The following is a 15,264-nucleotide window of genomic DNA, read 5'->3' on the forward strand; positions in this document are numbered from 1 at the left end:
GTAGATAAAATGTTTGATCAGATATGTAAATACATTTAGCAGGGATCTTTTAAAACCACCATTCTCAATAGCACAACTGAAACTTGACACAGATAAATTCAAAGATCAGTAGCCTACAGTTACCTAACAGAAAATGTAAATATTTTGTAATGATATATTATACCTCAAGCTTTTCCATATGAAAATCTTTTGTCATGTAATTCAGCGTTGCTCGAGCTGTGCTTTCCCCTCCACTACTTCTGTTATCACTATTTTCCTCACTCCCAACTCCAGATTTCTTTCCTTTTCCCTCCAGCAAATAATGGAATTGCTTCCTCCTGTGAAACAAGATTTACAATTCTAATTATTCAAAACTTTTAAGTGCAGATGTTTCTAGCTATTGTGAGGGGGGGTTCTCCTTTTGAACATACATTTTTGAGCTTTAAAGTACTTTGCATCCTCAAGTTATTCAATTACGTATGACTCTAGATGTCCCTTCATAAATTTGTCTCTAAACAATTGACTCTGATATTTACCACATAGCATCTCCTAAATAGGAAGTCTTGCAGCTTTAACTTTTACTAAGTATTTGCCTATAGAAGACTAAAAATAGGGGGGTTTGGCACCCTTTTTTATAACTCTTAAATCTGTTAACAGTTAATTACCCACTATAAAATACCCACTAAAAATAACCAGTTCTCATCATGAAGGTCCACAAGTCTTCAGCAATCCCAGTACAAATGCAGAATTGAACATGCAGTTCATTTGTGTGCACATTCCTTTTCACCTCCTCAGCAGACTTCATACAGGTTCTGGGAAAACCTCTGGCTACACAGACCAGGAGATGGTAACACCTGTGCATTATGCAGAGCACCTATCTTCTAGAAGATGGAATTTGTGAATTTTTCATCTCTTTACCTAAAATGAATTTATTATAACAGTGTGCAAAAGAGTTAAACAACACGTTCTGGACAAACTGCAGTCCTGTTGCTTGTATTTTACCTGGATTCTCCAAATAATGAAAGCATGCGGTAATGAGGCAGCTCTGAGGATGCCACATATGCCAGAATGCCAAAGAGCCTTTCTGCCTTTACAATGTCACTTTCAGTAACCTGTGAGAGAGTAGGAAGGGGAGAAAAAGAAGAAAAACTAGATTTCAAAATTAGCACATTCATATTTCATTACATATGTACATTGAGAATTGACTGAAATTTGTTATATAGAACACTGCACACAGATCTGTTGCAGGCACATCTTCAAAACATAGACTTGCTTCTACTGGCACTTTAAATGTATTTTAGAAGAAACCAGATGAGGTACTGGTGCTTGGTTTATTTCCTGTCATTCTGGATATTTTAATGGATATACATGCTGCCTGTGCTTCATGATAGTCTGTGTGAAGTGAGGTATTTTAAAAAGGTTTCTTACATTTATTTTCTGAAGGCCAGACATATTAATTCTGCTCCATACTGCATGCACTTACAAAAGGTCTACTGGAAAATTTCTGATTAAGTTATGCTGGAGAAACAGAAAGATTCTGGGCATGCACATGTGAAAAGATAACTTACAGACTCTCTTATTTTGGCAGCATCATGGAAAAGGTTTTATAAAAGAGAGGCTTTAGAGGAAAAATATTTCTCTGTATTTTTCAGCTCCTGAAAATAAGTGTTCACTCATTATATTTCTCTAAATGTCTACCATACTGTTGTTTCAATATTAAGTTCCAGCTGCTCTTTAAACTAACTTTCAGCGGTTGAAAACTTTTTAGGATTCATTTTATACAAAATTGAAAAGTGTAAAGAAAGTGGAAAAGATTCATTCTTTGGTGGTGGTGGTTACCATTTTTTGTTTGTCTTGGCTTGTAATCTCTGGAGACCGTGGCCTGTGTTTCTCCCTGATGGCCAGACTATGAACTGACTTCAACTGCCAAAAGTTTGTTGGCACAGTTTCTGGACTCCTGGCTTTGTACTGAGTGCAAAAGCAATCTTTATGATCACGAAATCTGACCTGGATAACACTGGACAATGAAACTTACTCATTGACTTCTTAACTTCTGGATGAAATTTAATTTCCATTCATCCTATAACATACTTTGAGAGAGCAACCCATTATTAAATACACTTCAATACTCACAATATTTACTAAGCACTTCCAGACAAACTTTGTATTCTGTGTTATTGAAATGTGAGCATAAAATGGAATTTTGATCCACATTAACAGATTTTTATTGTATGCTTGTGTAATGTTCAGAGACTATACAATCTACACTTGCCTGAAGTATACTGCAATAGCATAATGCAGGGGTAAATTCAGTCAAAACACAGATCAGGAAATTAGAAATGTAAAGTCAATTCCATTTTTACAGTGGAGTTGTTAATTTTCACTTAAAAATTAAGTAAGTCTTACTTAGTAGCCTAGGAGTAGATGACCTTGCTGAACAGTCAGTAACAGAAGCAAGGTCTAAAACAAAGAGCACAGAAGGCAGCAAGGGAAACAAAGCCCAGTGTAGGCAGAAATGCCTGCTGGAGAAATAAGTGATTTTAATGTATTTATTTATGTTAAGAGAAGCATAAGGACCAGGTCAACAGAGACAGCAATGCTGAATACAGTCTCCAGCTCACAGAAACTCATGGTCTCTATCTTAGTGCAGGGCATTGTTTGCTCCATTAATCACAAAAAGATTATAACGGTAGTATCACATAAATGTAAGGCTTTATGCCTGCTCCTTGCCAAGTGCACAGAACAGGCCCTGACTGTGCCAGCAGGCCCTGCTCAGGCTAAGGGATGCATCTGTCACACTCTATTCCTTACCACTGGGTGGACAGCAGTTTGGAGGGCTTGGTAACTTCAAACCTTGACAATTTAGAATTAATCTGAGTTTAGAATTAATCTGAGATTACTATCACTGGAAGAATTTCAAGTAGTATCTCAATAAAGACAATTTTCTTCTTCACAGTTAGTAAATGTAACAATTGGGCAAGAGCACAGAATCAGTTGTTAGGGGGAGACCAACACTCAGCTTCTAGCCTGGAATATTAACTGGAATGATGGGGGAAGGATGGGGAGAAAATAAAAGGTTTTTTAAAGAGGTTTTTTAACAGTTTAATAGTGCTAGAGTGATGCAATTTATTTAGTCAATTCAGTTAGTACATATTGCTTTTACTTTGCAACTCTGCGTACCTCAGAGCTGACAACACAATATTGTTTCCACAAACACTGCACACAAATGGCAATCAGAACAGCAGAATCTGCACATTTCCCTTTCTGTCATCTGGAACTGTTATTTAGGGCTGATCTAAGGTCTGAGAATCACTTCAGGGGTTGTGTTCTTTACATTGAAATAGAATTTTTTATTACTCATGTTAATCCAATAGGTAATACACATCTGCAAAGCTGAATATCATGACTTTTGCTGTAGGGTAATGAAAAACAGCAATCAGAGCTCATCTCTTTCTTCTGCTTAGCTAAGACACTTTTCAAATGATTAATGACACTAGAAAAAAACTCTATATGCACATCTTCATGTAGTATGGTCTGGCTGAAAAAGTTTGTGGAAGACAAAAATGTTCTTGTCATACATTTTTAAGATCTGATATATGTCCTACATAAAATCATGCTGTGCTACATGTGCTCCGTTTACTAAATTAATCCCCAAGAACTATTAAATACAAAGTTTTCCCTCAGAGTCTGAAGTTGTTGACCTTGAGATTGTAACAAAAAGTCTACTCAAACAGTTGCGTTACTTTCTCTCAATGAAGACCAAACACAGGAATTATCTATTTGCTTTTCATCTGAATCACAAGCAGATTTTGAAAATATGATGTAGTAAAAAAAGAAATAAACTTTCTATTTTTTAAATAAAATTTGAAGAGCATTTTTCCAGCAAAGTACTAAATTTGCAGTTATTCTATATTTGCATGGAATTATTATCATTATATTTTCTTCCTTTTCAAGACACTGCTGTTGGAGTGAGCCCTATTTCCATCCTTTCCTTGCTAGTTAATTCATTTAAGCTCTTTACCCACTCTTACTCTTCTGAGCAACCAATCTATATTTTATACAACTAAAACCAAGTAAACCTCAACACCCAGCCTTGGCTGGATCAGATAACAAGTATATCTAATCCAAAACATATGTTGATGGCCAAATTAAAATACCAGATCTAAATGCTAAAGCTGTGTATTATTTTTGCTCTAATTAACTTCCATAACATCTCTTAAACTTATTTAGCATTTAAAATTGAATGTGCATTCATACATTGTGTTGCATTGTAACTATTTTCAACCCCTTTATGATCAAAGCCCAAGTATAAAATAGCTGGTTTATATGCTTGAATAAATTTAATTTCAATTGATGTAAAGGGGAATACAAAGTATACAAAGAACAGCAATATTAGTGTCCTAACTTTCTATTTATTTAAACATAAAATGGTCACTCAACAACAAAAAATACACCCTAAAGATCTTGTACATAGCAAGCAGAAAAAAATTTTTAAAAATCTATTTGACAGACTTTTCCTGTAACAGTCTTAAAGCAGAAAATATGATTCTATGGTATTTTTTGGTAATTGTATGGCAATTGTAATTAAAAAATAGAATCATATACCATACTGTATATGAAAAATAGAATCATATATAGTAAACTACCAAGGAGTCTGTCGAACACATTTTTGCCTAAGTATTCAATGTCAGTGCTGTAATTTTCTCAAAAACAATAAAAAAGTGGCTTCTTAAAATCAAGCAATTTTGTGCAGTTCTTTAATAATATTTTCACATATTTTTATTAAATAATATTAATTTTAATATTAATTGCACAAGAAATTACATGGTGAAGTGTACTTAAATCTTTTCCCCCTTAATACTGAGAAGACACTGACAGGGATGTGCTCATTTCAGTAGGAATTTATCTGCTCTTTTAAAAGTAACACTAATTTATCCTGTAAGAGCAATTATAAGAAGCAACACCATCCTACCTTCACTCCATTTATCTTCTGCAGATTAAAATGGTTCAGTCTGAAGAGAACATAGTATTTCCACAAAGTGAAGTTGACAACTGGATTTCCCTGAGGATCAACTGTCAACTGTTCCATGCGATGCATCTCAGCCAAGGCATTGAACTGCTGCAGCGCCACAAGATTTGTCTCCTTAAACTTCAGGTGCTAAAAGAAGTTCAAACCCCAATAAAATAAATAGGGAAAGAATAAAGAGTGAACACAGTGATTCTACTCTGTGCCACTCCATTTTCAAACTGTAACACTCGTGTCTGATGAAGCAACAGAGCTCATTTCATTTGAGGTCTCTGTAGCAAAACACATCAGTGTAGCAACCAAGGGTTGTATTACTTTTACTAGAGAGGTCAACGTTACAAGCCCCAAGCAATTTGTAAATTCTTTACTTAAAGCAGGAATATTTCCAATGTTACATAAAGCAATGATACTACTTAAACAATGTCTAATTTAATTCTACAAGTAAAGCACCTGCAATGTCTACTGATAAAAGTAAGAACAATACATGCTTTTAAAATATTCTGCCCTTTTCAGGCACAGGGTTCTGGCCTAAATCATAGCCTGCCCTACACTAACGTTCCTATGGGCATGGTGTGTGCCGCACAGCAGCATTAATGTGGGAAAAGCAAGGGGGAAAAGTTGATGGTGAAGATAAATATTTAGTTATGATTCTGCTATTGCCCACAAATTGTCCCCCACACACAGTGAAACAATGTTTTCATTAAAACAGATAATTTTGACTTGAGCTCCCCACAAATGTATCAGTCTCAATTAAACTATTAAGTTTTGTTAGACTCAAAATCTTCAGAAGCAGCACGGAGCTGCAGAGCCAATCAATCTGAGCTACAAGTTGCTTATGTTTGTTATCTCTATTGTACCATTTGCATCAAAATGACTGAGTTGAATGACTAAGGAAAAAAGAGAAACTGAAGAGACTTCTCATTCATGTTGCTTTTCTCCATCAAGAACTGAGGAATTTCAGATTTAGTCAGCTATTCCTTCTAATCTTCATCTTTTTATCCTATCAGCAATTTGCTCTTGGAGCTCACTACACAAATGAAGTCTTCCTGATACCATGGATCCATAACAATATACAGAACAACACTGTATTGACACACAAGTTTTGCAACTTAAAAATACTTAGGTAGATCAAAGGAATTAAAAGAAACATAAATAAGTCTGAAAATAAATCTAAATTTAAATGATTAATTTTTAAGTATCAAGGTTACCATTATAACAGAAGGAAATATGCAATTCTTAACTGTATCTATTCACATGAAAGCACTTAGTGGGGGGCTATGCCAAAGTAAGGGTCTATTAGACAAACCATATTCCATAGCTGTTCAGAGCTGAAACATGAGGCATGCTCACCACACAATTAGGAAATTTCGTCTTCAGTTTTGCCAACACTTGAACAATTTCATCAAATTCTATGAACATAAAGGAGACTGTGGCAATAATGCCAGCAGTTTGAACACTCCAGTTTCGATCCAGGCACTCCAGTGCCCCAGCACCATACAAGCCAAGGGTGTCTCCTTCAACCTCCACTAAATGAGACTCCAGAACAGACAAGCCTTGTACTGCACTGCTCAGGATTGTGTCGAGAGATCTGTAGAGGAAATAAAAATACAGTGATATAAATGAGATGATTTTGAAATAATATCATCACTCTACCAAATAACAGTCCTTTCTTTTACCTAAACTCAACTGTCAAATGCAATGGCATTTCTCAGCATTCATTCATTTTCAGTACCCCATCTGGTTCAAATACACTAAAGGCTGGAAAACCCTTCTTCCATCAAGTAACACTGTATTTGTTCTACTTCTTCAGCAGAAAGGGTCTGGGTGTATTTGAGTTGGTGGTGGGGTTGAATTAAATAAAAAGTCCATTAATATTTAAAAACTGGCTTTAAAATTTTAGCTCAGAATGCTAACTTGGCATGTTTTGTGTTGCTTTAGATATCTAAATTAAGCTTCAATCAATGTATTTATTTAAGCAACGTCCCCTTCACATTCTGTTTGCTATGTGCAGTGTAAAAGTGGACATAAGCAATAACTCAAACGTTTCTTTCAAATAATGTGATCTTTCCAATTCACAAGAGCAATTTTAAAATTAAGCAATAAATACTATCTCTTTTTGTCCTACTTCAAACATGATGCACTCATCTGGCTGGACCTAAAGTATACATAGACCTCAGGATAAGCACAAATTACAGGTTTAGAAAGTTATGTGATGATTGTTATTACTTTATTCTTTACGACATGTTTAGTCTTATTAATGTATTATGACTAATAGCAATCATTTGACTGATGTTCTCTTGACAATAAGAATCAGAACTCTAAAATTTCACTCAGCTGAAAATGTTGATCCCACCACTTCATATGAGAGGCTCTAATTACTTTCTATTCTGAATTTCACCTGCAATTTTATTGCCTAGTAGCTCATCTTGCAATTCTTCACTATGATAAAACACATACATCAAAACAGCATCCTTTCTCAAGCAATGGGAATTTCTTCATTAATAGTTCATTAACTGTCAAACTACCACGGTCATGGGGGAGGGATTACCAACACTGAATTAAATGGCAAAGAAACCAAGCAGGCAAGAAAGCAGTGGGTAAATGCATTCAGGGGAAAGCTTTGGAAGCACAAGAATAGAAAAGATGATGGCAATTTAAAAATGCAAAGGAAAAAGGGGTTCAAAAGATGCAGCACTTGACTGGAGATAAGAACCGGTTCCAGCTATAAAAGACTGAAACTCAGATGGGTTCTGCTTGCAAGAGAAAAAGACATCCTGAGCATCCCTGACATGTACAGCATTGACCAGGGACAGCAGGAAGCTGTACTTGCTATTGAATTTGTGCAGACAATTTTTTCAGGCATTTGCCCGAGCTAGCCAAGGTTGAAGTGCTACTTTGGTTTTAGCCAATCCAAGGCACACACTGCTCATTAAGTTCTGCAGTGGTTTCTGGCTACATTGCCTTTTTTTTAGATGCAAATAAGCAAAAATAATATCCTTTAAACCAAAAAACACTAAAATTATCTTGAGAATAAAACTAAGTCTGGTAACTGCTACTGTTATTGCATGGGTGTGAAAGCAGTCCAATAAAAGATGCTGCAGTTCAAACTAAGAGCCTGAATTCAACTACAAAATTTCTTGATACACAGAGAGATTACAAATCTTCATAATTCTCATACAACTTCATTTTGTTAATTTAAACTGAAGGCAACAACCTAAGCTATTAAGGAAATGAACAGCCTCAAGAAGGCTCAGGAATTCACATTTAACATTTCTTGTAAACATGAAGTTGTTCTTTATTTAGCAAAATCACATAATAATTTAACTTGCACTTCCTTAGGCAATGAGTTGCTGCTCTATTTCTTTCTAAACATGTTACTTATTACTAATGGTCAAAAGCAAAGTAAACCATCTTTTCAGGGTTGCTGTGCATATATTGTACTTTTGATAATGAAACAGCGAGATCTCAGTGGTGAGAGGTTGAAACCTGGAACTGAAGACTTGAACAGGTAAAAGCATCACCAAATAAAATACCTGCTTTCTTCAGGAAATACATATGCAGCACTGCCATTGATCTGGCAGGGCTCATTTTCTTTATCTTTGTTTAAAGAAGCCTCAAGAGCAATTTGGTTCTGCTGGATCTCCCACTGCCGAGCGATGTTACCAATCGTTAACCGCTTCTTCTCCTGAAACGAGATACACAAGGCACTATAAGGCAGGGCAGAGCAGGACCAGCACATTTGTTTGTTCTGAAATGTGCTGCTCAAGCAAAACATTCAAAGTGGTTTCAAATAGAAGAAACTGTACTAGTGGTTGGTGGTTATGCACTAAAATCGATGCATTGCTCTAGTGTTATTTTGCATAAGTGCCACCACATAATTTCACAAAATTTGCAATAAAGAAACAAGAAAAGTATCATAATGAATCCACAGCTTATGAAAGCAGGAAGTTACTTAAGATGTGGAAACTGCTACTTCTGCAAGTTTTTCCATTTTAAAGAGCTCAAAACTCTAGCTCATGTTCCACTTGCCCAGGGAGTTCTGATGCTCTGGTTAGAGAGTACTGGCTGCTCAGCACTTACAAACTTCCACAATGACTGAGCTCCATGTCACAGAAAGGGAGGGAAGTTGGAATCATCAGTGTTTTTTATCACATTAATCTTCAGAAAATTCTGTTGGTTCTCAAAGCTGAGGGTCTCAACTTCAATTACTGTACAGCTCTACCTCTTTGTTAGCCCTCAGATGTGGGCTGCTGGATTCCTACAGAACTTCAAAAATTTCACTGTATTCCTTTTACATAAAGCAAATTTTACAAGTGTGAAGATTCTGCTAGCAGTAACTTTCTCTTGTTCCAGTAAATATTAAGTTCAACCACTGTTGGAAAAGAATGACATTCTCTATACATTTCAAAGCACATCTCAAGCTTTCCCAGAAGAGTGGGTTGGAAGCAATAAAAAAGAAGTCTGGAAAAAGAGATGAAAAAATTCTGGGCAGACAAGTATCAGCAAGGGAAAAAGAAGAGATAACATTGGTGAAATAAACATTTTCAAAGCAGTGCATACAAGAAAACAGCAATTGTTTGCTACTGAATGAGTGCCTATAATTTCATTTACACTTCATATACCATAAGAAATGTTGGAGAAATGAAATGGTAAAAGAAAATTGCAGAACGTAGTTCTCTAAATATTTTTTTCAGATTTAACTGTGAAGAAACCTATAGTTGAGAATTTTCTTTGCTGGACATTTTATCTATGAGCATATTTGTTCCTTCAATTCAAATGTGTGGAACAGGAAAAAAGCCTGAAAAAAGCCATTGACAAAGGAAAATCTACAAAATCATCAAATCATATGAAAAATATTGGTATTTGACTGTTATGCCACTTAACTGTTTGAAGTTAGGAAATATACTTTGATAAAATTAAAGTCTAAAATGTAATGTTGAAATTGATTAATGATGATACTAGGTGTTAAAAATATTTTTTCTTTTAAGGAAATTTTCCACTAGCAAAAAGCACCTCAAAATGTAGGCCACCAAGAGAAACAATCTCTCTGCTACAAGGAAACATTACATCAATGGTTAAGAACATGAACTACAAATAAATACCTAATGTTTTTTCTTCTAGTCAGAGAGACATTTTCAACATCATGAGACAATGTCATGTGTGAAAATTCTTTACTAATTTTCCATTTCTTGATGCTACTAAGATCTACCACCAACACTTCAGATCTGAAGATACTTTAAATACATCAGTATCTTGCAGGGAAAGAAGAAATACCAAAACCAAAGAAACACACTGCTTAAAAACCCAAAATCACCCCTCAAACCATAGCTAAGCCTTATTTTATTATACCAATATTTTTAAATTAAATAGAAATATACAAGGATACAAATATACAAGAAATCAAAACATATTCTTATTCACTGGCCACAAATATTCCCCCACCCATTCATATGTTTAGGTTCTTGGGGGGTTTTGGTACACTTAAAACAACTTTTAACATACCGTTAACATTTGTGTCTTTTTATTATTCAGTTATGTATGTTTGCTCTACTTCTTATGGCCTCCTGCAACTAATCCAGTCTAATTCCCTTCATGAAATATGATTTTACCTAGGGAACTTAATATGGACATGAACATTTCTTATTTATTTGACTTCCAAATTGAAAGAGACTGCATAGGCATTACTGGCTGACAAAAAAAAAAAAAAAAAAAAAAAAAAAGTAGGCACTTTTTTTTCTCTAAAAAAGGGATTTGGAGCCAAATGGTGATATTCACACAGCAAATGGAATGAAGACACTCTTAGATTCTGGATCTTTGGTCTCCTATTAGGAGCACAGCTCATGCAGTCAGCAGCCCCATGAAGAGTGTTCCAGAGGGCACCAGGGTGTTCCCTGGTGGGGCACTGCTGTCTCGTGTGTGTCAGCACCAAGCAGGACAGCTGGCCTGGGAGATAAGACAGAGCAGAGTTCTGATGACAGAGACACAGCTGGAGTCTGCCTGTGCCCTCAGGGCCCCTTCACTCCATCCACAGAAAGGAATAAATTCAACAGGAAAAAAACAAAGGAAAAACTACTGCAGAACACCCTGCATGGCTGCAGCCAGAGTGTTCACCTGGAAAGGGGAGACCAAGGAATGTGAAATCCCTGGAGAAGTTCTTTACTTTAGCCTGGATTTAGGAAAACGACGTTTGCCATCCACTGACATGTATCACACTCGTGTTCAACATGGCTTTCTGCTAAACTGTACCTTGCATATTTGACTGAACAGAGTTTCAATCATGGAGTGCAGTGCTGAAGCTGTGAAAATAGACAGAGGCATATTGGGATATATAATATAATATCTGCAACAAAAAATTGGGATATAAATTATGGCTGTGAACTGGTTTACAGTAACCTTAGAACAGCCATGACAATACCTTAAGCAAGGTCTGTCTATGGCTTTCACGCTTCCTTTCTTCCTCTTTCCTTGCTGCAATAGATGCCATACGTCTTTCTTCCTCCTGAAGGAAAAAAAGGAAAACAAATTCCTAAAGGGAGGAACTAAGCCAGTTCTGAAAAGTATTACTGATAAATTATGTTCTTGTGTTGGTATTTGAAACATAAATTTTCATTTTAACACAATTTTAGAATTTTTATCATCCTAATGTTTCTAAATACTATTAAAACCAATCAAATTGTTAATTATAAGTAAGTCAAGATAAACAGAATGAATAACTACTCAGATAAAAATGCTGAAGATAAAGCTAGTTAAAAGTAATATATGTAAGAGTCTTTGAAAAAGTATAAAGCATATGATGACCATGAAAAATATTTTTAGATATGACATTGCAATACATCTTCATATTTTTGTAGTAGTTTTTGCAATTAGCAAGATTTTTTTTTTTTTTTGTAAAAAAACACACAGAGAAATAAAGCTGGGTTCTAGTTATGCTTGAATCATAATCCAGGATTAATTTTCACCATTATAATCTGTTTCCAGGACCTGGCTTTTTTCAATCAGCAACAGAACTTGAGAAGAACAGAACATTTTCTAAGTTAGCTATTCCATGACCATTATGCCTCATCAACATTATTGTCTAATCACGAAGTCTCAAGAAGAAAGCCATTGATTTCTAAACAATGAAAGTGAAGCTGCTCCATTTCCCTGGTACAGCAATTTGATACTGCAATATACCCATATTAGGTTGGATGCCCCTTGTCTAAACATTCTCACAGCACAGTATTTTTAGAACATATATTTTCCAAGTAACAAAAGAAATGTTCACTATGAAGTAAAAAGTGTAGAGTGTTTCCAACACAAATATTTGGGAAGCATACTTTAACTTATTTTGATTTACTTCACATGCCATTTGGGCGTTTCTATTGAAGCCTCTTCCCGGAACATATGAAAAGTGTTTTCATTTCCTCAAAATAGAAAGCTCCTGTCCAAACCTTTTCATTTTCTGGAAAAGTTATATGTTAACAAAATTAACAAACACAAATCAACAGAAAGCACCATCAACCAGTAAGACAAATTAACATGTCAAAATTTCTACATAAATACAACATGCTATGTTTAGAGCACTGTAAGAGCCCCTAAGCACATGGGTGAGTGCTTACTGGAAGATAAAATAAAACAGGAACTTCACACTTAGCATGGCCATTACATTTTTAAGAAAACAATTTCCAAAGCGTAAGAAGTTCAGTGCATGTAGCAGACTGGTTCTGATCTGTGTACAGTCCCCCTGAAACCCACTGACACACCATGGAATTTGGCATCAGTCTGAAAAGGGGCTAAAGAACAGATTTTCAGACTGCTCCTCCATGACTTTATCCCAATATCCTACATTAAACAAGAGGAGCACCTCAATGGACAGTAAGGCATGAGGCTTTGGACAGAGTAAGCTTCTCTAACACAATTGTATGCAAGAATTTCCTTGGAACACTAACTGGAAAGCTCCTAATTTTTTTTTAAATTTATTTATTCTCAAAGTAACTTGTCTTTTATTGGTGAAGTTCTTACTGTTGGCAGCCTCCTCTGCTACTGGGCTTTTAAGCTATTCCTAAACAGGGTATTTCCAAGGGGCTACTGCCATGGAGTTATAGCATAATGCTGGTTAGAAGGGCTTCTGTAGGTCACCAGGGCATGTTAAAGGAGACCACCAATAACTGAACAACAAAATAAAAGCACACATGGATACAGAAGGCCTTCTAGATGCCACTGCAACAAAATACCACACAATGAAATCCAGCATTGAATGGGAGGGTTCAGGGACAGGCTGTGAAATCATGAACTAAACCCCATGCAGACAACATGTGAAAAATATGAATGCATCATTAATAATGCAAATAAAATGTACTGTTCCTCAAGATGACTCAGAATTTTAAGAACCACAAACATTATTGTCCCAATTATGTATTACATTATTCTGATAGTGTTTTGTGTAAAAAACCCCAAGTCTTAAAAATAAAAGATAAACACTAGCAAACCACATTAGTGATATCTTTCTTTAGAGAGCAGGTTAGATTTGTTTCAGGGATTTTTTTTTTAATTAAATTGCTTCATTTGACTGTGTATTTATGCTTTTAAACTAGGCTCCCTAAAGAAACAGGCTTTATATAATTTTTTGGTCTTCATCTTCTCAAATTACTTTTCAACACATTGATCATATCAAATTGACTTCTCAACACATTGATCATATCAAATAACAATGTTTAGAAGTCTTAAAATAAGGGACTTCTCTTGTTACCCAGAAGTTTGATTATATTAAATTGGTATGTAGAAAGAAGAGAAATGTAAGCTAGTTTTACCACCAAGGAAGAGGAAGAGAAACTATCCATTCTACTTGGCAGAAAACATCTGGCCATTCATCAGACTCAGTTTCAAACTAACTGAGCTGGTGTTGTGTTTCACACTGGTGGAGGTGAGAGCTAGATAATAAAATTCCATTAATAGAAAATTAGCCTTCATTAAATTTATTCGTTTCAAAACAACTTGCTGTTGTTTTTTCCCAAGGTTTAAAGCAAAAGTTCCCTAATCAGTTTTCTCTCAGCTTCTACAAATCTCTTCTTACTCTATCTTCCTTCCCAAAGCTTTCCCCTAATCCAGCCCAGATGTGCACCTTAGGACTGTTTCCCATGCAGGAGGCTCTGCTGCCCCCACTGAAGTCAGTCCTGGGCCTTCCCTGCCAACCCAGTCTCCATACAAAGATCAAAATCAACGAATGAAACTACATTCTAATAAGAGTATTAACTGAATAAGACTTTTTTCCTTGACCAAGAGTTTATCCTAATTACAGACATTTTAAAAAACACGCATCCTTTTCTAAAAGAAGCTAGCTTAGCCAAAAAAATGAAATACATCCTTAGCTTTACTCAGCATTCATAAAGGCAGAGTGATAGAGAAACTCTCTGAATACAGATCAAGGGCCACATCTACATATGCATTCTTGATTAGTCTTACACATTCTTGATTAATCTTACACAACACATGCAAGCCATCTCAAAAAACACCTTCCCCAGGAACCCACAACAGACCCCCCAGAGTACCGAAGGCGGTATGAAACAAACTGCAGCACAGCCTTGCCACAATTCATTTTTACTGTCATCCATTCTCTTTAAGAAAGGATTCCGGAAGAGCTGTGTCACTCGTTTCCCCTCGCTGTCCTGCTGGTTGTGTCCATGTCCGTGTCTGTGGGTCCCTGTCCGGCCGGACGAGACGCGGGCCCTTTCCCGGCCGCTCCCGCCGCTGCCCGTGAGGGCTGTGCCGTGCCCATGGCGCCCCCTGCCGCCCCCTGCGCTCCGCGCAGCGCCCGTCCCTGTCCGCCCGCCAGGGGAAGGAGTCCCAGGAGTCGGACAGGATCCGAACAGACCGCAGCGAATGCCCGCGCTCCTCTTCACTACCGCCTTGCTAGTTTTCAAGCAAGTTCCTTTCAACAAATGACACGATTTAAGTCACACTTAAGTATCTTATTTCCCAGTGGAAAGAAAAAAAAAAAAAAGTTAGGGAACCCTCCCTAAAAAAAACCCTCAGAACACTTTAGGGTAGTGATGGAATACAGTAATGAAATCTATTCTGGATAGAGCAGTAGAACCTACTCCCTGATCAGCAATGAAAGGTCTAAGCAAATAATCAAAAGCAAACAGCTCTCTGGCTTTAAGCTCCTAAAACATATAAAACCTCAATGAAAAATCCAAAGCTTTACTTCTAAAATGACACAGTTTGTGTTTCAATCTGGAAACATTTTTAAAAATTTGCATTATATAGCATATTTACACACA

General features: G+C 36.2%; 1 protein-coding gene across 3 annotated transcripts in view; it reads right to left on the reverse strand.

Moving 5' to 3' along the window:
- The window catches only part of LRRC49 (leucine rich repeat containing 49), a 39,778-nt gene that overhangs the window by 3,176 nt on the left and 21,338 nt on the right, over nt 1–15,264 (reverse strand). For all 3 annotated transcript variants that reach the window (XM_030228290.2, XM_018913783.3, XM_050978460.1), the window contains exons 10-15: nt 11,421–11,504; nt 8,539–8,690; nt 6,356–6,593; nt 4,952–5,137; nt 982–1,091; nt 164–317 (exon numbers count right to left, since the gene is read on the reverse strand). In XM_030228290.2, coding sequence (XP_030084150.1) covers nt 164–317; nt 982–1,091; nt 4,952–5,137; nt 6,356–6,593; nt 8,539–8,690; nt 11,421–11,504 — 924 coding nt within the window. The remainder of the gene's footprint in view (nt 1–163; nt 318–981; nt 1,092–4,951; nt 5,138–6,355; nt 6,594–8,538; nt 8,691–11,420; nt 11,505–15,264) is intronic.

This window comes from Serinus canaria, chromosome 10 (genome assembly GCF_022539315.1).
Source record: "Serinus canaria isolate serCan28SL12 chromosome 10, serCan2020, whole genome shotgun sequence".
NCBI lineage: Eukaryota > Metazoa > Chordata > Aves > Passeriformes > Fringillidae > Serinus > Serinus canaria.